The 23,270-nt window shown below is 35.9% G+C and overlaps 1 protein-coding gene across 1 annotated transcript in view; it reads left to right on the top strand.

Annotated features, from left to right (window-relative positions):
* DGKI (diacylglycerol kinase iota) overlaps window positions 1-23,270 on the top strand; it is a 427,088-nt gene that overhangs the window by 247,466 nt on the left and 156,352 nt on the right. The window contains 4 exon segments of the mRNA XM_041753541.1: window positions 5,980-6,035; window positions 6,965-7,027; window positions 11,403-11,476; window positions 12,928-13,039. Coding sequence (XP_041609475.1) covers window positions 5,980-6,035; window positions 6,965-7,027; window positions 11,403-11,476; window positions 12,928-13,039 — 305 coding nt within the window.

The raw sequence follows: 23,270 nt of genomic DNA, 5'->3' as shown, positions 1-23,270 counted from the left end.
CCATTGAAAAGAGGGGATAATTAGACACAATTGAGATCATTTATTGGTGGCATTACCGTGTAAATGCTTTTAGAATTACCAGTAGAAAATCAAGCAAGGAGTAAAGATAGTCTTAACATTTTGATTGCCTTTGTATATAAAAAATTAAACATTTGAATAATTTTGTTTCTATATTTGATCAGAAGGTAGGGTTAGTTCATTTGATTGGAAAATAGAGATTTTTTCTTCTTATTAAAGTGGCTAAACCATGCATGGTTGAACTGTTGCTTACATATCAGAAAGTGCAGTCATTTGGAACAGAACTTGGAGATGTAACAGAATTGGCCATTTAATTTTCAGCTGGAGTCTTGCCCAGAACTTTAATAATTATTGCATTATGACAGTGCTTGAGCAAGTGCATTGAAAATATTCTCACCTATTAATGTATAGCCATGTTAACAATGATTATGGTTATCAGGTGGCAAAGTTAGGTCTCACTTTGCCAGCTATATGAATTAGATTGTCATTTCTTTGGACATGAAGGATATTAAGCACCTCAAACTTTTAGCCTGAGATTGGATGCTTAAATTTTACTGCCTCATTGAAATTACTTATCCAGAGGAGTTGAACCTTATGCTACAAGGTCAGGGAAATACAATTATGACTCTAGACAAGGCAGTATTTAAATTTGATTTAAAATTTACTATTTTCATTGAATATATAGAAACATGCAGATCAGCATATTTCTAAGGATTATGAATGTTTCATGATTCATATGGAGAATGAACAGATTTCTTTAAAAAGATGTTCAATGGCTTGCTAAATTTCATCATCATCATCTCTGCAAAGGACACACTATCAGTCTTATGTCTGTGTACTGAGACTCAAGCTTGATTTGCCCTTGAGAAACTCTCACTGTCCAAGGTTCTCTGTCTGTAACCTTCTTTTCCATTTTGAACCTCTGCATGGCACCTGCTCTTCATTCAAGATTCAAGAACACTTTTGATCATTCCCTTTATGTATGTGTCTCACTTCATCTGATATAGGCACCTTTGCATGGCATATAAAAAAACGATGTTTTCCTCTGATTTTCAAATCTATCTCCTCCACTCTAAACTCATGAGGGCAAAAGACCACATCTTATATTCTCTGTGCCAAGGCCATGGATATCTCAATAAATGTTATAGTAATGGAAAGTGTAATTAGAGGATAGGCCACATATATAATATAAAAGGTAGAAGTAGAAAGGAATATACAGCAGGGACAAGATTAGTTAGTTGTACAGGCAATAAATAATACAGGAATTTGGCAGGAGAAAGGAATCAGAGGAAAATTTCCAGAAAGGGTAGGATGGAGCTGAAAGATAAAGGAGGAGTATGATATATGTAAAAAAGAAGTAAAGTGGCTGAGGGCATTTCAGACAGCCAACTATAGAGGAACAAATGAGCTTGTGTAAAGATGTGGACCAATTAACACATAATGACAGATTTTTACAGCGGTGTTAGAAAAATGGATAGTATTGGTAAACATATTTGTCCTTAATGGGAGAGGAAGTTGGAAGAAAAGATTTTTTAGATACATACAATTTAAATTGAAGGTGGCATTGTTACTGTAGGTATAGATTTTGGGATCATTTATGTATATATAACTGAAGTCTTACAATTAGGTACATAGCTAATGCAGAGAAGATGGAAAATGTGAGTTCTGTACAGTTCAAATTGGTTATTGATTTCTATAAACATAGAATTGAACTTGTTTTTGTGAATATCTCCCCTAATATTCTTAGACCAATTACAGACGAAAGTAGGGTTTAGGATCCTATTCTGATGGCACAGATGTTACCATGTTGTACATAAAAATGGGATCAATATTAAATCAATAGAATGGATTATACCCTGAACCTTATTATCATTATAACTGGATTATATCTAGAGCCAAATCATTTAGGTGATTTAGATGGTGAGATTTGGGAAGTTTGAGCTAATAAAATTTAGATGAGATTTTTAGATTTTGAGTTGATGCCCTAATTTGGGATGAGACCATTGGGGACCTTGGAGGGTATGAATGTTTTTCATCATGGGAAGGATGTGAATCATGGGGACCAGAGGGTGGGTAATGGTGGGTAAAACTTTGGCCTTTATGATCTTTGCCATTTGGTGTCATGCTTGTTGGTTACGTTATTTTACATGGTAAAAAGACTTTCTGAATGTTTTGAGGTTAATAATTAGCTGACCTTAATAAAAGGAAGATAATTCTGGGTTATCTGAGTGGGTCCAATGTAACACCGTGAGCCCTTAAAAGCATGAGTGGAAAGTTAAACAGGAAGTCAAAGAGATGTAGCAGAGGGGAGTCAGATAGATTTGAATTGTGAAAAATACTTGATATGCCATTGCTGGCTTTGAAAGTGGAGGGGATCCCAAGCCAAGGACTGCAGGTGGGCTCTAGAAGTTGAGAATGAACCCTAGCCAACAACAACCAGCAAGGAAAAAGAACTTCACTCTTCCACCTGTAAGGAAATAGGTTTTGCCAACTATCTGAATAAACTTTGAAGTGAATCCTTTTTTTTTTTTAAGATTTTATTTATTTATAGCACATACATGTCCATGAGTTGGGGGACAGGGGAAGAGACAGAGAGAGAATCTCAAGCAGAGTCTGTTGGGTGCTGAACCTAATGCATGGCTCCATCTCATGACCATGAGATCATGACCTGAGAGGCAATCAAGAGTTAGAATCTTAACCCCCAGAGCCATCCAGGCAGCCATGAAAGTGAATTCTTTATAGAGCCGCCAGAGAAGAGCCCTGCAGACTGACACCTTGATTTGGGCCTTGTAAGACCCTAGGTAGAGGAGAGTTCAGTCCAGATTTTCACCTAGAGAATAAGAAAATAAATGGATGTTTTAAGCTACCAAGTTTTGGGGAATAGAAAATGAATACAATTAATGTTGGTGTCCCATCTGATTAGAAATAAGTTAATGTCCTAGACATACACAGTGTTTAGATCTCACTTGGTTACACTGTGTCCTTGTGGAAGAGGAAGATGGGCAATTGAAGAATTGCAGCAATAAGTTATGAGTACTTCCAGTATTAGGGTCTTGGGATACTTTGAGTATTGTTGGCATTTCTTGAGAATGATGTTTCATGGTTGACGTCATTCCAATTAACAGATACAATTTCCTTAAGGAACAAGAATGCTTAAACTTTCTTACTGGTCCTTTCTCGATTCTGTATGTCCCTTTTCTTTGATATATTTGGGAACTACGTTCCTTGGACCTTCTCAAAGACCTGTCAATTCTAATACATACATGTAGATATATTCAGCCACTCAACACTTTAAGAGTCAATAAGGACTGATTAAGTACTATTATTTGCAGATTTCCCCTTCCTTTTTAATGGACTGGCTTCTGCAGGGACTGGGGAAGCTCTAACATAACCCAACACCTCTCTCAGCTCTAGTCAGCCTTTGTTTCCGAGGCTGTTTGGAGTAGGGTAAATATTAAAATGGAAAAAATATTTAATCGTCAAAGTAGGCTCAATCAAGGAGTCATTAGTATAATACCATTATACTATTAACAGAGATAACAGAATTTACCTCCATCTTTTCTGTTCTCAGGGCCAAAGCATAGGTATGACTCTCCTACCTTGTTATGTTTCTGACACCTCTCTAAATGCTAGTGTCTTAATCTTGTTTAGTTTACATATTAATTGAATTTTATCTAGTTAAATTACATTTGAAGTAACTGTTTTCATTAGCTGTGTCGGTGAAATCTTCAAAACCTCAGTTTACTTATTAATTTTATTCTACTCTTTTAGGTCTTACAGAACATTTTCTGTATCTTGAGAGAAAACTATTTCTTTAAAAGGAGAAATAAATAGGCTCATAGGAAAATCCCTTAGGAATGTGAATCTTTTTCAAACTGTAAATTAATATTTTTGAAAAATAAATGTAATAGTTGATGCATGATTCACTTGATAGCTGTGGATGTGAGTGCCCTGAAAAAGTTCTATGTCAGAACTATGGGTTCTGCCATTTTGCATTTTTTTTTAAGATTTTATTTATTTATTCGTGAGAGACACACACAGAGAGGCAGAGACACAGGCAGAGGGAGAAGCAGACTCCATGCAGGGAGCCTGACGTGGGACTTGATCCCAGGTCTCCAGGATCAGGCCCTGGGCCGAAGGCAGCACTAAACCGCTGAGCCACCCGGGCTGCCCTATTTTGCTTTTTTTTTTTTTTTTTTTTATTGTAACTTGCTTGATAGCCAGATCTATTTTTCTTTCATTCTTTTTAAAATTAGGAATTATGTACCCCTGATAAATTGCATTGCAACAAAAATTCTAATTTTGTCTCTGGTTCCATAAAGCAAGAGTTAATGCAACTGAAAATGGTACCCAGCCAAATCTGGGTTAAGAAAGGTTAAAAACAAATAAACAATGTTACTTAGCAGCCAAATTTATTCTAAAGACCCATACTGTAAAAATGGTGACTTTGGGGTCCACAAATGGGGACCAGGGAGATAGAACACTCAGTACCACTTTTATCCTTTTTTGTGTGTTTAGTATTGCCTACAAATTAACCTTCGACTTTTGTTTTATTTTGTTTCTAGGGTTTAGAGTACTTAATTCTGTAGAACAGAGTGAATGTTTAAGGAGAGGTGTGAAACTTAAATATGTAAAACTTAAATATGTAAAAACTCTCAAGAGTTTCCATGCTATGTGCTAATATTATAGGCAGTACTAAAGTACTCAATTTAGGCAATACTAAAGTACTCAATTTACAACATACTACCTTTTTTTTTTAATTTGCAAGATTTCACCCAGTTTCCACATTATGTGCTAATATTCTAATAATCATGAAAATTATCTAACGATCCTATGCCTAGGATTATTCTCTGAGATGGTACAGCTCTTATTCTGCACAATCTTAGTGAGTGAACTCTTTGCTACTGTTCTTCATCTAGATAATTGTTGAGATTTGCCATTCAAACATAGGGCCAGGACTTAAACAGCTTCAGCTAGCTGGCCAGCTGTCTGATGAGAAACAATTTGAAGAGACACCTTGCCTGAAGAAGGAATTAATGAGCACTTGGAATAAAATAACAGCAGGCAAATCATTGACAGTAGGTCTGATCAGAAAGTCTTGGAATTCTACTAGAAAGAATGTAAGGAAATAATATTTCATTTTGGGATTTTGTAATCCCTTAAATTCATATGAACATTCTCCAATACAGATTCTTATTTAACTTTTTTGTGGTCTTCAACCTATATAATTAACAGAACCAAACTCAAAATTAAACCATTTTTCAGCCAGAGCCTTTGCTGTTGAATGCCCTGAGGGCATTTAGCAGTTCACCTGCATATATGTATATTTATGTACCTCCACTAAGTCAAATTACTTTTTCAAGGATTGTTACATAAATAGAACATAGGGGATCCTGGATGGCTCAGTTGGTTAAGCATCTGCTTAGGCTCAGGTCATGATTCTGGAGTGCTGGGATTGAGCCCCATGTCTGGCTCCCTGCTCAGCATACATAGTTTATAAAAGACATGCCTTATGGAGGTCAAAGCAAATAATCATCTCTTATCACCCCCTCCTTCATCCTTTCACCTCTGCCCTGGATCCCTGCCAGCCCTCTACTCTGAATAGAGTCCAGAGTCTCTCATCTTTTAATGTACATACAAATCACCTGGAGAGCTTATTCAATCATGATTTATAGATACTACCTCCTAAACATTATAATTCAGTAGGTCTAGGGTGGAGTCTAATAATTTGCCTCTCTAACAAGCTTCCACTTTATGCTGATGCTGCCATTTTGGAGCTACAGTTTTGTAGCACTAGACAACTATACCAACTGGCCTGTAACTAAGGGAAAGATGATAATAAGGCTGTTGAATCTGTTGGATCTGTGGGGTGGGGAGAGAGGGGAAGGAAGTAAGAGTGCTAATGGAAGTTACTACCTTTAATGAGGTCTCTATAACAAAACTACCTTTTTCCTTTCACAGAAGCAAATCCAGAGAAATTCAACAGTCGTTTTCGAAATAAAATGTTCTATGCAGGGGTAAGTATATAGTGTATTTTGTAAGTATTATGTGTTATTTAATACTAATTCACCATTGATAATAAGGATGCTAACTATGTTAAAAATAATTACACATCTCAGATGTTTACAAGTATGTCTATATATGATTAAGGTTTAATGTCTTGGTTTAAAATTAAGATGTATTTAAGTTGGTAGAAAGGGAGCTGGTGTTCATCACTTCGAACTTTAAAGCCTAAGGCTTCATGTTGTACTGAGGGGATGATATTCAAGGAGTGACATGAAAAACATCAAAGCCAATCTAGAGAATGAGACAGTTAGGCAGACTTAAAAGATGTATGGTAAGTCTTGGATAAGAATGTGGATTGCATAGGAGTTCATATGCATCCATGTTTGGATGAGAAATTGACAGAGGATGGGCAGTTTCTCATGAAAGGATATATGTGAGTAAAGGAGATCTTTTTTCTTCCTTCTCAGGAATATCCCTGGGGATGCATGACCGTTGATGGGGGGAAGCACCTCTAAAATATTGATTTAAAGAAAGTATAGTTTAAATTTATAACACTGGATAGACAGAATTGAAATAGAAGAGGAAAGGGTGAAGCAAGATGTTCTTAGTGGCAAGTTAAAGATGATATCAACACCCTATGGTCAAGTAGGAGGTCAGGAAAGGTCATCAAAATCAATCTTCAAACTGGCCCTTGGAATTATCTACTTTTTCACTTTTCTATTTGTGTTCTTAAATTTTATTATAGGTTATAGTTTGAAAACAAAGTTTTCATCTTGACAGCTACTGCATTGCATTTTGTTTTGGATTTAACAAGAAAAGAACTTGTTTTATATTTTGAATAATTTAGAAGCACTAGGAACTATTTATAACATGGAAGCAAGGACTTGGCATAACCATGTGATTAAATTTATTTTTTCCCCTTTATTTCCTTGTGGTATAGGCAGCTTTTTCTGATTTCCTACAGAGAAGTTCTAGAGATCTATCCAAACATGTTAAAGTTGTTGTAAGTATTGAATGTGTTGACTCAGTTCATTTGAATATAAATATGTATGCTGCAAATAATGTACCCCAAATACCAGTTTATATACTTAATCAATGGGCTGCCTTAATTCCAGAGATCATTTAATATAGTTCATTCAGCCAACATTTCTGATAATATAACTCTGTATTGGGAACTGTCTTAGTTGCTGGGATGAACAGACAGTTAGTTTCACTCCTGAAGAAACTCACAGTTCCATTACAGAGAGGGCCTGTAAGTCACTGCATAACATTGTAGTTAGTGTTGTTGATTATGCATGCAATATGGTGGTGGCACAAAAAGGGGAATGGAAACTGATTATGGTGGGTTCAGGGATACTTTCATCAGAGAAGTGATGTTGAGCTGGGTCTTGACATAGAAATAGGTGCTCACCAAATAAATATCTTTTTTTTCTAATTTTTTAAAAATTTTATTTATTTATGATAGTCACACAGAGAGAGAGAGAGAGAGGCAGAGACACAGGCAGAGGGAGAAGCAGGCTCCATGCACCGGGAGCCCGACGTGGGATTCGATCCCGGGTCTCCAGGATCGTGCCCTGGGCCAAAGACAGCGCTAAACCGCTGCGCCACCCAGGGATCCCCCAAATAAATATCTTTATTTCAGGGCTACTTGATGAGACTCCATCTTAGAAAAAGACTCTTAAATACAGAGAACAGGTGGTTGCCACAGGGGAAGTGGGTGGGGAGATGGGTGAAATAAAAGGACCTAAGAAGTGCAAACTTCCAGTTAAAAAATAAATAAGTCATGGACATGAAAAGTACAGCATAGGGAATATAGTCAGTAAGATTATAGAAATGATATTTGGAGACAGATGATTTCACTCAGTGAGCACTGAGTAATGTATAGAATTGTTGAATCATCATGTTGTACATCTGAAACTAATAACACTGTATGTAAATTATACTTCAATAAGAAAAATTCATAAAATTCATAATCACCAATCATTAAAGCATGTATGAGACATCAGTCTCCTGAGTCAGTTGAAAGAAGAGAGAAAAGCGATTACCACTAGTGTCAAAGGCCATTGACATCACTTTTGGGTAGTTTAGTTCTCATGCAATAGCAGTGAAAACAAGCATCTCCTAGTAGTAGAGACTCTTTAGAGGGGAGGTACTGCTTTCTTAAAGCTGGAGGCAAGAAAGACAGTGGTCCACTGAACTATGAAGATCTTTTATTTTTATTTTATTTTGATTTTTTAAGATTTTATTTATTCATGAGAGGCAGACAGAGAGAGAGAGAGAGAGAGAGGGAGGGAGGGAGATGCAGAGACACAGGCAAAGGGAGAAGCAGGCTCCATGCAGGGAGCCCGACTTGGGACTTGATCCCGGGTCTCCAGGATCAGGCCCTGGGCTGAAGACGGCGCTAAACTACTGAGCCACCCGGACTGCTCCTGAAGATCTTTTATTGATAAAATTATGGTTATTAAATTTAAGTAACAGTGACCTCCCTGTTTCTTTAAATTTTAAAGATTTAAATATTAAATTTAAGTAGTAGTGACCACCCAGTGAAAAATGAACTTGTCCTGCTTTTCCAGTATTTTTACATTGAGAGGAAGGGCAGCAACACCGCCCAGGGGCAGTGGCCATATTGAATGGCTTTTACTGTTCAAGTCAGCAGTGAAATTAAACTCTGTATACTCCCTAACTACTAGACAGTTTGTCTCCACATGTAGCACTCCCCCTGATGACAAGTATCTTGTACATAGGTGGTTATATAACAGGGATTAAAAGAAGCTTACAAAGAGACCAAAATGGCACCCAGATAACTAGGAAAGATAAGCTGTCAGCCAATACAGGCAAGATTCCAAGTGAATTGGTTTGTGTAATACCATCTTCTTTTTTTGCGAGGAGAAAAAAGATTAGAAACAACATAGAAATATTTGGGATTCAGTCCTAGGTCCACCTTTATGAGGTATATGACTTTTGGGGAACCAGGTAACCTTCCAAAAGAGTTTACTTGCCTCATTTAAAACAGGCATAACAGGACATGTCTTTGAACAACAATTACTGACCATTGTGATGTGTCACACAGGGATACAGAATATTTCTATAAGGACATCACTGTATGTTTTCTTGAGTGAGAGATGGAAAGGATAGAAGATTAGCTAGAGCAATTTAATGTACAGGTAACAACAGACTGTCTCATTTTTGCCACAGGGTGAAGTCAGGTGTTTCTGAGGTAGCAGTTAATCTCTCGCATAAATGTAGAGTAGTTTGCATGACTACTACATCAGAAAATCATAGGACAATAACAAAATCCTATGTACAGCATTATTTGTCCTCCTTCCCATGTTTTCTTCTTCTTATGACTTATCAATATGTGAGCTTCTGTATAGGAACATATTTTATGTGTAGATATTTTCCTTTGTGTGTTTGAAATAGGAGAAAAGTTGAAAGCTGCTGTTCTTTTTTTTTTTCAGATTTTATTTATTTGAGAGAGAGAAAGAGTGAGAGCATGGGGGGCAAGGAGGGGTGGAGGAAGCAGCAGACTCCCATCTGATCAGGGAGCCTGACTCAGGACTCCATCCCAGAACCCTGAGATCATGACCTGAGCCAAAGGCAGATGCTTAACCAACTGAGCCACCCAGACACCCCGCTGTTATTCTAAAGAGACACAAAATTTAAAGGCAGCAATATGTAAGAAAATTTTGTGAAGCATGAGAGATGGTAAAGTGCCCTCTTTTATAATTTGGTAAATTCCCAGAATCACTGACATGTTTCTCAGGAAGAAAAAGTAGAAAATTTTAAAAATTTCCATTCTAAATATGATAATTTTTTAGTTTTTTTTTCTGTAAGGCAAACAATACTGCTTTGTATGCTATTAATGTATCACATCCTATTTTTAAAGTTTTAGTTACTTACAACACTCAATTTTGATAATTTAAGGTATCTTCCTTGGTATAGTCCTCTATCAATCATTTCGAGTCCTTAAATTGGGAGACTTCATGTTTTCTTGGTGTCTGAGGATATTGCAAAAACACCTTCAATCCATCAATCAATGTCTAGAATTTGATTCCTTTCTAAATCACCTTTTAAATATTTTGTTTATTTAGGGCTATAATATTTCCTGGAAACAATTTTTTGGGGCAGGCTCGTTAAAATTAGGCTGCATTAAGATCAGCTGGGAAAACAATGAGACAATAATGCTAGGAGAAGCACTGTTCTTCGATTGAACACTCTTGAAAGAAATCTTTAAAAATTCACAGGGGCCTTGGGAATGCATTACTCTGCTCTCCAAAGGAGAAGATAATGAGGAGATAGGAGATAATGAGGGTATGAGGAGAGGAAATACAGAAGTACACCTTTGACATTGAGAAGTCTATAGTTGTGACTAGAATTTTCTTCTTTTGACTTTTGTCACCAGTGGGAAATGAGAAAAGAAAATGAAAGCCTTTTCTTTGATTAGTTGGAGGATGCTCAAGGGAAGTGCTAACCATGAGGGAAGCTCCGTACAGAGATATTAGGGCCAAGCCAGCCTGAGGCCTTTGAGACACCTGGGGTCATTCATGTCCAAATCCAGAAAAGCAGTTTATCTCAGAAGACCAGTCAAAGTCTGTAGGACATTAAATGTGTAAGAGCAAATCCCTAAAGGAGATATCACTGATTTACAATAGTTTTTTTTTTAAAGCTTGCAGTATATATTCCTCTTAAACAGTTTTCAAAATGTTATGTTTAGTGTTTTCAAAATAAAAATTATTTTCAGAAAGCAAATAGAATAAATGGTTATATTCATCCCTATTGTTTGGGTTGGATAACTGTGGTGGAGATCACTACAGCTTGAACTCAAGGCTTCCTTTTTTAAAAAAAAAAAAAAAAGATTTTATTTATTTATTCATGAAATAATAAAGAGAGAGGCAGAGACATAGGCAGAGGGAGAAGCAGGCTCCATGCAGGGAGCCCGATGTGGGACTCAATCCTGGGACTCCAGGATCAAGCCCTGAGCTTAAGGCAGACACTCAACCGCTGAGCCACCCAGGTGTCTCATCAAGGCTTCCTTTTTATGCCCTTAAATGTTCATAAATCTTTTAAGGTTGATACAAGTCAAAATATCTAAAAATCCAAGGTTAAGAATGATGGCAGTTCCTTTGTTTATGAGGCCAGAGAAAAATTATTTTGGCAGCTTTGTTTTCCTATTAAAACAAAACCATGCTCTGAACCCTGGGTCTGCTAAAGTTATAATCAGAATACATTTTCAGTCACAGTAATGACATCTACTTAAGCAGAGTTGAGGGCAAGGGGAAGACCGTGGTATATACCACTGTGCCAACCTAGTTATCTTTGATAAAATTTGTAGACTTGTGACTACATCAAAAACCCTTTTTCTACTCTGATTGTTGCAGTGTGATGGAACAGATCTCACTCCAAAGATTCAGGAACTGAAGTTCCAGTGTATAGTATTTTTAAATATACCCAGGTAAGCTCTGCTCATCCTTTTTCTTTGGTTTGATATGAACTCTGTTTGACATGAGGTTATCAGTTTTCATTATAGGAAATGTTTAGGTACAAACAGTGAAAGTAAGTTATCTTACTGACTCATTAGGGGTTTCCAGGCCTGATCATTTTGTTCTCGGTTTAGTTAGTGTTCTCTGTGGTAGGTGGTTTTTTTTTTTTTTTTAATGCGATGTGGTGTGCATGCTATATACTTATCCATCGTTAAGAAACCCAGGCACCCCTATTTACTGGAACATTTTAATATAATTCTCAATTACTGATTCTCTCTCCCTCCCAAGAATAATAGACTTGAATAAATCCCTGTTCTCAGTTTCCTGAAAGCTGTTAGGAAGCCATGCAGCCTGATTTTAGCATGGAACTCCTTCAAAATTGTTGCTAGATGATTGCTTTGAAAATATAGGATCAATTAGAGTAGCATTTTCTAGCCAGGATGTCAACTCTCTTTGGTGCTATTATATACCTCTGGAGAAAGGGGTATTTAAGATTAACTAGACTCAAAATAAGCACATTATCTCAGTGGTACAAAATTAGAGTCTAGATTCCCAAGCCAAGATTTTGGAAGGGATGAATCTATGACCCTTTGTTATTTGCAAACCACACAACTCAAGACACAAAATCTGCAGATAAGTTCTATTTAGACTGAATTTAATTGAAATGAGAGTTGTATGTAAATCTATGGCTAGGAAAACATAGTTTCTTGATTATTTTTGGCAGTGCTCAGCAGAGTCACCTACAATCTTATTTCAAAAGGTTTTCATCTTCATTATTTCCATAAAAGACCTAGATTCTCAGGAAACATTATTTTCTCAGGAAACATTATCTTCTTTATTTTTTTTCCTCTTTTTTTCCTTCTTGCTGCCCTCCTCTCTATTTTGCTTCCTCTACATTTCCAATTTCCTTTATTTCTCTTTCTTTTTCTTCATCTCTTATCTTTTCCTCATACCTTTCTCACTCTTCCTCAGCTACCTTTCTCTGCTTACCTTCCTGGTGGTTATTTATTATCTTAGTTATGCACATAATGACCAATGTGTACCCACCTCCATTTCCTGGCCCTTTTCTGCTGGCATGCAATGTCTTCCTCCGAGACCAAATTCCGGAACTGTCCGTGGATAACTCACGACATATCATAGAAAAAAACATAATGGATCACTGAGTGAAAAATGTTAATAAACAGTGAGTTAGGGATATAGTTGGGCACCATGAGGTACTTTTGTTATAAAATTGTGACCCATTTTCAAAGATGAATATTTGGAAATCATAAGTCCATTTTCTTTTCTATTGGAAGGTATGCACCAAGAACAGGAAACTGTTCTTAAGTGAGATACATGTTGGATCTTACTGTAAGGTAATGCCTAATGACAATCATGAGAGAGATGGAATAAATTTAATTCTGTGTTTAATCTTATCTTGCAGATATTGTGCTGGCACAATGCCCTGGGGGAACCCAGGAGATCACCATGATTTTGAACCTCAGCGTCATGATGATGGTTATATTGAAGTCATTGGGTTCACTATGGCCTCTTTGGTGAGCAATGCAATATTTTATTGAAATGAAATATATATAAGTTACAGAGTTTATTGATTTCATAGATTTTGGGGTTTTAGCCTTTAATTTTCTCTCCTACTTTACCAATTTATGAACTTTATACAATATAGGATTGTTTGAGGAAAACAAGAAAAAAAGATGATTCTTTATGTCACGAAAGAAATTGATGCACAATTGTTTGAATTTCAAAAATAAATATTATTTGTTCATTTTCCTGATTAATTTTCTACCAGAATGAAATGCAAACATTTTTATGGAAATTAAAAAGCGTTATGCCACAGACATATCTCAGCATTAATGCAGAAACCTTGCAGAAACCTTGATACCTTTTTGTTTCATTGAGGACCTACCTTTGTTTAGGTAGAAAGGAAGGTGGTCATTTGCATTCAGCTTTATCTTGCCTGGTAAAGAATAAGGTGGATAGCTCCATTATCACCAAATACAGGAATAAAGAAAGACATCATTATTGTAACAATAATGAATATTCATTTGCTACAGCGCTGAGATCATCTTCACATTTTAATTTTGTTTGCTTGCATTAGATTGTGAATTATAGTGTAAGGGCAATTTCAAACAGGTTTTAGCCCATATTTCAACTTATTATTGAATGATGAGGAGACAAATTAAAAATTATGCTTATCATCTTATCTAGTATAAATCAAGCCACAGGGATGCCTGGGTGCCTCAGCGGTTGAGCACCTGCCTTCGGCCCAGGTTGTGATCCTGGAGTCCCGGGATTGAGTTCCACATTGGGCTCCCTGCATGGAGCCTGCTTCTCTCTCTGCCTGTGTCTCTGCCTCTCTCTCTGAGTGTCTCTCATGAATAAGTAAATAAAATCTTTAAAAAAAATAAATCAAGCCACACTATCGGTTTATAAAATGAATTAAAAAATTAAAAGCTTCTCCTTGCAGCCCATGGTTAGCACTTGGTTTGTGCTATACCTTATACTTGAAGGTAAAAAGGTTATATTTCTTGCTCCGAGCAAGCCAAAGCAGCTTTCTTTGTCACTCATCTTGTGGATTCCTACTGACTTTTCCTCAATCACCTCAGGTTACTGAGATCTGATAGAAGAGCCTGTTGTGATTGTAGCAAGGTTGTCCATCACCTGAGATGGTGATGCTCCTCATGAAATCCACCCTCTCTGGGATGAAGTGATTGTTACGTGTGATAGATTTGTCTGGGAGTGATCTAATTTTCAGGGTTGTAGCTCAGGTACAGCTCTTTCTCTCCAAAGGTCTTTATGGTAATTAAGGCAAAGACTCAGCGGAAAGCAAATATAGGAATAAATTCAAGAAAGATATCTGCAAGGAAGAATTCTTGAAAGCAACCCCAAAAGCCTCAAATCTAGCCACATGTGTTTCACTCATTCATTTATTCATGGGTTCGGTGAACATTTATTGAATGTTCCAGAGCTTCCTACTCCTGACTGTGTGGCAGCAGGTTGTTAAGGGATGTGGGAGAGAAGATGATCCTTCACCAAGGCTCGGGAGGGCAAAGAAAATATTAGTTACTTCCACATCACTCTCAGGATCAAAATCGAAATGTAAGCCTGCAAGATTGAATTTCTAACTCTCCCGCCTTTCCACTGCCTTCTTCACTTTCTAACTCAAGTAGCCTCTCAAGTCAAACTCAGCTTTGAACATCTCTTGCTGCTTTTGTACCACAGGGCCATTGCATATGCTTTTTTCCTCTCTAAAATGTTCTTCAAGTCTCCATCTTCTATAACTTCTCAGCTCTATTTATGTCAGGTCTTTTTTGGGTTATTTTTGTTTACAGTTGCATAGTATCTGGACAGGAAGGAGATAGCTGAAACTGGGTAAGTAGAGGAGAGTTTGTGGAAGGATTCTACAAATATTGAACTAATTGTGAGTAGCAGCAATGGATGGTGGTGTATTCCTGAGCTCAAGGTGCAAAGATAAGGAAGCAGTCAGCTGCACAAGAAGGAGAATTATTTGGGAAGGACCACGTGATAGGAGTAATGTTTGCCAAGTGGAAGCAGTCAGTCAGTGGCAACCTGGCGGGGAGGGAGCCAGAGCCCTAGATATAGTGACTTTACTCTTCTTGGCCCTATAGATCTTTTTCTGGTGCTTCCCTCTGGAGAAGTCTAACCAGAAGCCAGGGAACATGCAGTTACTGCTATAGTCAGGTTCACAAGGCAAGACGGAGAGCAGGAAAGGGTGGAGTGCCAGCCAAGCATGGCAGGTGGTGGATATGCATCAGTCCAGTGTGCCTTCCACACGAGACAGATTGATAACCTATATTGGCATAAGCAAATGTGGCAGAGCAAATTAATTTTTCCAGGAGAAGAAGAGCGGGATTTGGCATTCTGTAGAAAGAGAAATTTATGTACACTTGGAATTGTGAGAGATCCTAGTCCTCTGTGGGAACTATAACTCATTTTAAGGGGGTGAAAAGTGAGGGTGGTCGATGATGGTAGAGAGGTAGGCAAAGGCCAGATCATGAACTGATTATAGGATGTATACAGCAGTTTTGACTTTATTCCAAGGTCACTGGTGAATTAGTAAAGTGTGTTTTTAAATAAGTATTTATTTTGAAAAGAGACCAATATAAAAGTAGACAAAATAATATATTGAACCCTCATGTGCCACCACCTAGCTTCTATAATATTCAAGACATGGGCAATCTTCTGTCTCCACCTATGACCGCCTCCCTCATACTAATGTGAAGCATATCTCAGGCATTATATCAGTTACTTATAAATATTTCTGAATGTGTTTTTAAAAGAGAAGACTTAGGAACACAACTATATACTTTATATCTGAAAAAATTAAGGCAGTTGCATCTGAATATTACTAAGTGCTCAAATTTCCAGTTGTCTTGCAAATACCCTTTGTTTTCTTATGCTCTGTCAGTTTGAACCAGGATTCAAGTAAATTTATTGATAGTAATTGATTGATATGACTCATGTATCTATGTATCTATAGATTTCTGCCTCTTTACCTTCTTCATTTATTTATTGAAGAAACCAGGTTATTCATCCTGTAAAATTTCCCTGAGTTTGAATTGTGCTGATAATATTCCTGAGATGTCAATTAACATGTTCTTCTCTCTTGCTGTTTCCTTTAAGTTGTTTGTTGGATGTAGATGCATCACTTCCATCCCTATCCCCCAAATCTACTTTGTGGGTATTATTTTCTTTTTCCAAAAGAGAATAGGTAATATCTAGTTGTCTTTCTTTTTTGACTAATAGTCCTTGAGGAGCATTGTCTGGATCCAGCAATCATTAGAGGTTGGCAGAGTAATGATATTCTAATTGTATCCTTCTTCATTTATTAACTGGAATATTGTTATGAAGAGTAATTTCACCCATTATTTGGGTACTCAGTTACATAACTTATGTAGGAAAGTGGGATAACAGATTCTTTTTATTTATATGTTTTCAAAATATAGATTCACTAGCACCTTCTGATGGTGACCATTGTTTTCAATGGATTTGGATTTTTTTTGACACTTACCATTACAAGTTTGGGTGTATGTACCCTCTCCTCACATCTGGGGAGGCTTACAAATACTTGGCAAGTCATTGGGATGCCTGGGTGGCTCACCGGTTAAGCATCTGCCTTCACACTCAGGGTGTGATCCCGGGGTCCTGGGATCGAATCCCGCATTGGGCTCCCTGCAGGAGCCTGCTTCTCCCTCTGCCTGTGTCTCTGCCTCTCTTTCTGTCTCTCATGAATAAATAAATAAAATATTTAAAAAAAGAAACCAAGTACTTGGCAAGTGAGGTACACTGGAAGTGACACTAGGTAGCTTGGGATGCTGGATCATGAAAGGCCATGCAGCATATGGAAAATACAGGTCATACTGATGGTCTCTAATTAATAGGAATTTTATACATTCTAGGTAATATTTTTAGCTCCTTCATTTATTTGTTTATGTAATTTAAATTCAGTTAGCCAACATATAGTACATACTTAGTTTCTGATGTAGTGTTCAATAATTCATCAGTTGTGTATAACACCCAGTATAGTATCTGTTCTTATCAGTTTAATATTTGTTATTTAAAATGTCTCCCTGCTTTCATTCATTTAATGTCAGTCATAAATATTTATTGAACATTTGTTGGAACCACAAATACTTATTGAATTCATAAATGAGACTCTGCAACGTAGAACAGTTATGAGAGGGACCCAAAGACAAGCACTGTCTTTAGGGTGCCCACACACAAAAAGCACGAGAGTTGTGGTCTGGCATCATAAATTCTGGGAAAAAAGGCATATGTGAAGATAGAAAAAGGACTGAGAGCAGACCAGTGTTTATAAAATGGAAAATAAGCAAAAATTGCACAGAGGAAGCAGGAGTGGCTACAGATGAGATTGCAAGTATCATTCTATGAGAGAATTAGCCTAAGAGAGCATGGTATTCTAGAGCTCTCATGGTGGTTTAGTGATGACACATACAGTGAAGAAAGACACGTGTGGAGGAGAAAGGATGGGACAGGAACAATATTTTGTAACTGTTCAGAAGGTTGAGAGAGACAGAATGAGACAGAATCAGATTTGTGGTTTAGATAGATTACCTGGATGTCTGTGTGGATGATAACCAGAATCTCTACTGCTGGAGGCAGATTGACAAAGCAAGATGTTGGTACCAAAGTTCAGGTGAAGAAATGAGAAAGCCTGGAAACCCGAGGGAAGAAAGTGATAATGAAGGTGGGAGGACAGGCAACTTCAAGAGTTATTCAGACAAGGTAACTTATTGTGAAGGGTGAAAAAAAAGAATAAATGAATCCTGGCTGGCTAGAGTAGGCCAGTAGATAAATGGTGAATACATTAGAGATGTGGAGAATATAAAAGAAAGATAATATTGCCAAAAAATGAATTGTGGGTTTTTTTTACCACATTTTAAAATTTTATTTTAATTCCAGTCTAGTTAACACACAGTGTTCAATTAGTTTCAGATGAACAATATAGTGACTTAACAGTTCTATATAGTACCCAGTGATCAACTGTGTTTTATGGAAGTTAAATTTGGAAACCCTGTAAGACATCTAAAAAGACAGAGGCAATTTGAAATGCATGTTTAGAGCTCAGGGGTTCCTTCCAGGTTGGGAGAAAGGGTTTTGGTGGTCTATCAGATCTCTTTCTCTCCTATCCCATCATTGGTAGGAAAAGGAGAAGAAAAATAATTGATGGAAGCTGGTGGAGAGAAAATGGAATACTTAAATTACGTTGATCATTTTTTCTCTTTATATGATACAAATCATTTAAAAATGCCTACTAGCTAACATCAAATGTGTGATTGGATCTCATATTCTAGTGACTTTAGATTGCTTCCAAGATTTAAAAAAATTCTACTTCAAAAAAGCAGAGTTAAGTGTAGTGTATACTGCAGTTTTGAACACCCTATGCTCTCTAAAGAATATGGGCATATGTTTCTCTATTTTCATATCCATCTTACCTGACTGCTCGTATAACAGTAAACTATTGTTCTGGAAGAAAGAATTTAATTTTCAGAACTTGAGTTACATGTTTCTTAAAACTATTATGCTGATTATGTTTCTAAGAACATAAATTATTTGAAAACCACATCTGTGTAAGATGATTGCATAAACAGAGGCGTGTGATTATTTGGGTATATGTATATATTTTTGTGTACTTAAAATATTCAGAGTGGCACTTGAAGAGAGATTAAATAGAATTGCTGGATGGGAAAAGACATTGTTTCTTTTAGGTTCTTTATCTTGTGATTGCATATTTCAAAACAGAAATCTTCAATTTATTTTCCTGGTTGAAACACATTCCTACAAATTAAGATGATTCTGCATTGGGTGCTTGGTAACCTAATTACCTTTTTTTAAAAAAAGATTTTACTTATTTATTTTAAAGAGAGAGAGCATGGGAGTGAATAGGGTGAGGGGCAGAGGGGGATGGAGAGGAAAAGGAAAGAGAATCTGAAGCTGACTTCTTGCTAAGCATGAGCTCGACAGGGACTTGATCTCACCACCATGAGACCGTGACCCGAACCTAAATCAAGAGTCAGGCACTTAACCAACTGAGCCACCCAGGTGCCCCAATTATCTTTTTGGATTCTATGCAGACCATAATCAGGTGTTATAATTCATGTTTATTTCTGCCACAATTTTTTGCCTTCATGATTTTGAAAGTCTTTTCATATTTCTAAGTAATCTCAAACTCTATAAGACAGCCCAAAGCATTATACAGATTGAGGAATCAGTTACCTAATTTGCTATGCAGTATGAAATCCAAAGATTTCAGTCTCCTAAACTTTAAAGAAAGTATAGCCAGCTTTTTTGTTGTTAAATCCAAATATGTAAGCTCTTTTTTATGTATGAATTAGAAAAGCGAAAGGTTATTTGATGAGAAAAATCACATAGGGAAATTCCCAGGGCTGAAGTTTCACACAATCAAGAGAGTATGTTCCTTACTTCTTCAAGGAAAAAATATTAAGTGGGTGCTTATTTTGATAACACACTTAAGAACTGAAAATAAAAATATCAGTCATAATTAAATAACCTATAACTATATATATTTTGATGTGTTTTCTTCCAATTGCTTTATTTGTTTTTAAACATATAAAAATAACATTATAAGTAAACCTCATAGCACAAATGGCTGACTACAAATGGCTGACTACTCCTTCTTGTATAAATATCTCAATTTATATAGTAATTATTCCTTTATGAAAACCTTTCTTTATGAAATGTTTAGGTCTTTGGATGTTTGGTGGTATAAATAATCCTGTGATTAACATAATTGTTCATAAGCTTCTGTTCACTTTTCACAATACTTTCTTATGACATATCCCCACAGAAGAAATTACCGAGTCAGTGACATGAATATTTTAAAGCCTCTTAACAGTTATAAAACTGCTTTCTAGAAATTTTGTTCATTTACTTGCCCAATAGCAATGTACAAGAATACCTATTAAGGAGTAATATCCCATAGGTGCTGGAAATGTGTTAACAGAAACAAAAAGCTATTATAATATTATACCTGATGAAACAGAAGGAGAGATGAGAATAAAATCATGAGTGTTTTGTACATTCCATTATGTCCTCTTAAACAGCAAAAAATGAGAATAAGGACACATTACTCTTTAACTTTATTGTTACCTTGCATTTTTTTTGAAGTGTGTTTTTTGCATATTTTCATAAGCTATTTATCTTTTATTCTTAATTTCAGAAGTTATTTATATATTCTGAATACAAGTTTTTTTTGACAGATGTATTTATTGCAAATATATTCTTCATTTATTCTTACCTTTTATTTACTTAGTGTTTGTTTTGATGAGCAGAACTTTAAATATTCTTCTGAATTCCAATTTTATGAGGTAGGCTTATTTCATTGTTAGGGCTTTTGCTGCTCTTCTTAAGAAAACGTGGTTATTCCAAGAAAGGTCAAGAAAATATTCTCCTGGGTTTTCTTTTTGAAGATTTATAATTTTAGCTCTTGTGTATAAGTCTGTAAATCAGCCCAAATTAATTTATGTGGATAGTGTAAAGTCCATATCAAGATTCATTTTTAATTTAATTTAATTTAATTTAATTTAATTTAATTTTTTTAAGATTCATTTTTTAAAAAATACATTTATCCAATCTTTTTTCCAGCTGTATTTGTTGAGTAGATTTTTCTATAGAATTACCTTAGCACCTTTGCCCTTTGATTGTATGTGGTTCTATTTCTGGACTCTATCCTGTTTCACTGACTTATTTCTTTATCCTTATGGCAATGCCACACTATTTTGATTACGATAGCTTTATAATAAGTCTTCAAACTGGTAATATGAATCATTTCAGTTTGCTCTTCTAAGGATGTTGTGGTTATTCTGTCCTTTATATTTGTATATAAATTTTAGAATGAGTTTGACTGTGTTTGAAAAAAAAAAAAAACCTGCTGGATTTTAATTGGTATTGCTTTGAATCTATAGATTAGGGAAAATTGACATATTAACAGTACTGAGTGTTCCAAACTATAAACATATCTTTCTTCATTTAGCTGTTCTTTAATTTCTCTTAGCAAAGTTTTATAGTTTCATGGCTTCAGCATAGTTTTCAGGTTCTTGCATACCCTTTGCTAAATATATTCCTAAGTATTTTGTTTTCTTCTCTGCCATCACTGACCCAAGATTGCCATTATTCCCATTGGACAGCAAGTAGAATAAGGGCCTGAGTAGTAAGAAAGAGGATCAGGCTTGGAGGAAGATGGAGACAAGTATCACAGGGAGGAGGAATATAGTTTGGAAAGACAGAAGATCTCATGGCATGAAGGGAATTTGTTATGGTCTGGATAGCAGGGCAGTAAATGACAGTGGACGCACTTGGTTCCAGGAAAGTCTTTGTTTTCCTATCATGGCCTATACTATCAGAAAGGCAATGTTTGAAGTTTTCACAAGAGTAGTCTATGCAAGACTGAACAGATCATTGAATGTGTGTCACTAATAAATCACCATATTATTAGCAGTAAAGATTCATTCTAGCAAATCATGGGAATATTTGTGGTTAAGCCTAGACCACCAAGTGATGAAAAATAATTATTTCTAAGAAGCATTTAAAAAACTACCTCTACTCTAAGTTGTTCCAAAAATAACATGGCTATGCTAACAATAATAGGACTGTCTTTATCCTGCAAAGCTATTTACTGTAATTCCTCTTGTGCCTCTGCAGTGATCTTGGATTGATTTTGAAATGCCAATGGGACTGCCGTTGACAGCTGTTGACATGTTTGTGGTATTGCTGCTGTTGTATTTTTGAGGCTGAGAAGATGAGTAAAAGTGCTCCACAGTACTGTGCCTTCTCATGCCAAGGGGTTGGAAAGTATTCAAAGTAGTGTTCAATTCTGTTAAACTTGAAGAAGATCTCATCTGGCAGTTTCTGCATTTTTATTTGTAATTAGGCCTAGTCAAGGGTAGCAGTGGGGAGAAGAGATGGTATTTCCAGAACAATGGATGAAGGGATAGAGTTCTCAGCGGAGAAGTACCTGAAGTCAAGGGAAATACATTAGAAACATTCTGGAGATGAGATAGTGGCTCTAATTTAATGGACTTAAGTGGATCGTTAGATTACAGCCAAAAAAACCTTTCAGCTGAATAACAAAGGATCAGGTAATAGGCCAAAAAGAATTTTAGTAAATCCTCACTGCATCCTTCTCGGCTTTTTTGTTCTCCCCAACTAATTGAATAAAATTGTATGTAAAGCACACAACGGAATGCTTTTAACATTATAGGTGTTCAGTAAGTAGTTCTCAGTTTCTATTCTATTTTCTTTCTAGCCTTTTTGCCCCTTTGTGTTTCTTTTCTCTTTGCATTTATAGATAATTAAGTTTCAATTGTTCAAACTAAGGCAAGTACAAAAAAAGAAATTTAAAGCATCAGATAAATACAAATATTTGGCAACTGAAGAAGAGGAAGTTGACTTCACAAATCTGTTAATAAAGTTTATTCCACATTCACAAAATTGAGACGTATGAAAAAAGTTGATAGTATGTTTTAACCTTTTAGATTTTTGAGTGTGTTACTATTTGACTCCTTTTTAATGTTTATTATAAGCTAATTGATAACTCAAAATGCATAATATAACCTTACTAAAAAATTATTTAGCAGTATCTACTAAAGTTAATTATATATCTCAACTCAATGGGATAGCAATTCTTTTCATTATATGTACCCAGGAGAATATTTATCTACCAAGAGATAAGTACAAGAAAGTTTACATCAACAAGAGCTACAAACTGGAAACAACTAAATGTTTACCAGCAGAAGAGTAAATAAATGCATTTTGCTATATATTACTGAAAAATAACAATGAGCAAAAGATATGAAACACAAAAGAATCATCTAGTATGGTTTATATGAAGTTCAAGTTCTAACAAAATGAATCTATGGTGATAGGAATCAGAGTATTGGTTGCTAACATGTTGGTAGGAGGAGTTAAAAAATTTGAGAAGGAACACATAGAAACCTGTAAATTATCTAAAGCTTGATCTGGATGGTGATTCACATATGTGTCTAAAAATATTCATCAAGTTGTATAATTTGTGTACTCTTTTATAACCAAAGGTGTATGATTTTCATTCATCCCTAAAAGGTAAATGACACTAAATATGTAATAACATATACAACATAAAAATATATAGTATATAATTTAACATATATAAATGTATATGTTTGCATATACATATATTTTTTTAACTAATGCAGGAAAGTTATGTTAATTTGTTGCTTTTAACAA

This window comes from Vulpes lagopus, chromosome 4 (assembly GCF_018345385.1).
Source record: "Vulpes lagopus strain Blue_001 chromosome 4, ASM1834538v1, whole genome shotgun sequence".
NCBI classification, from domain to species: Eukaryota; Metazoa; Chordata; class Mammalia; order Carnivora; family Canidae; genus Vulpes; species Vulpes lagopus.
Note: the sequence above shows the minus strand (reverse complement) of the source record. Positions and strands in the feature narration are given on the sequence as shown.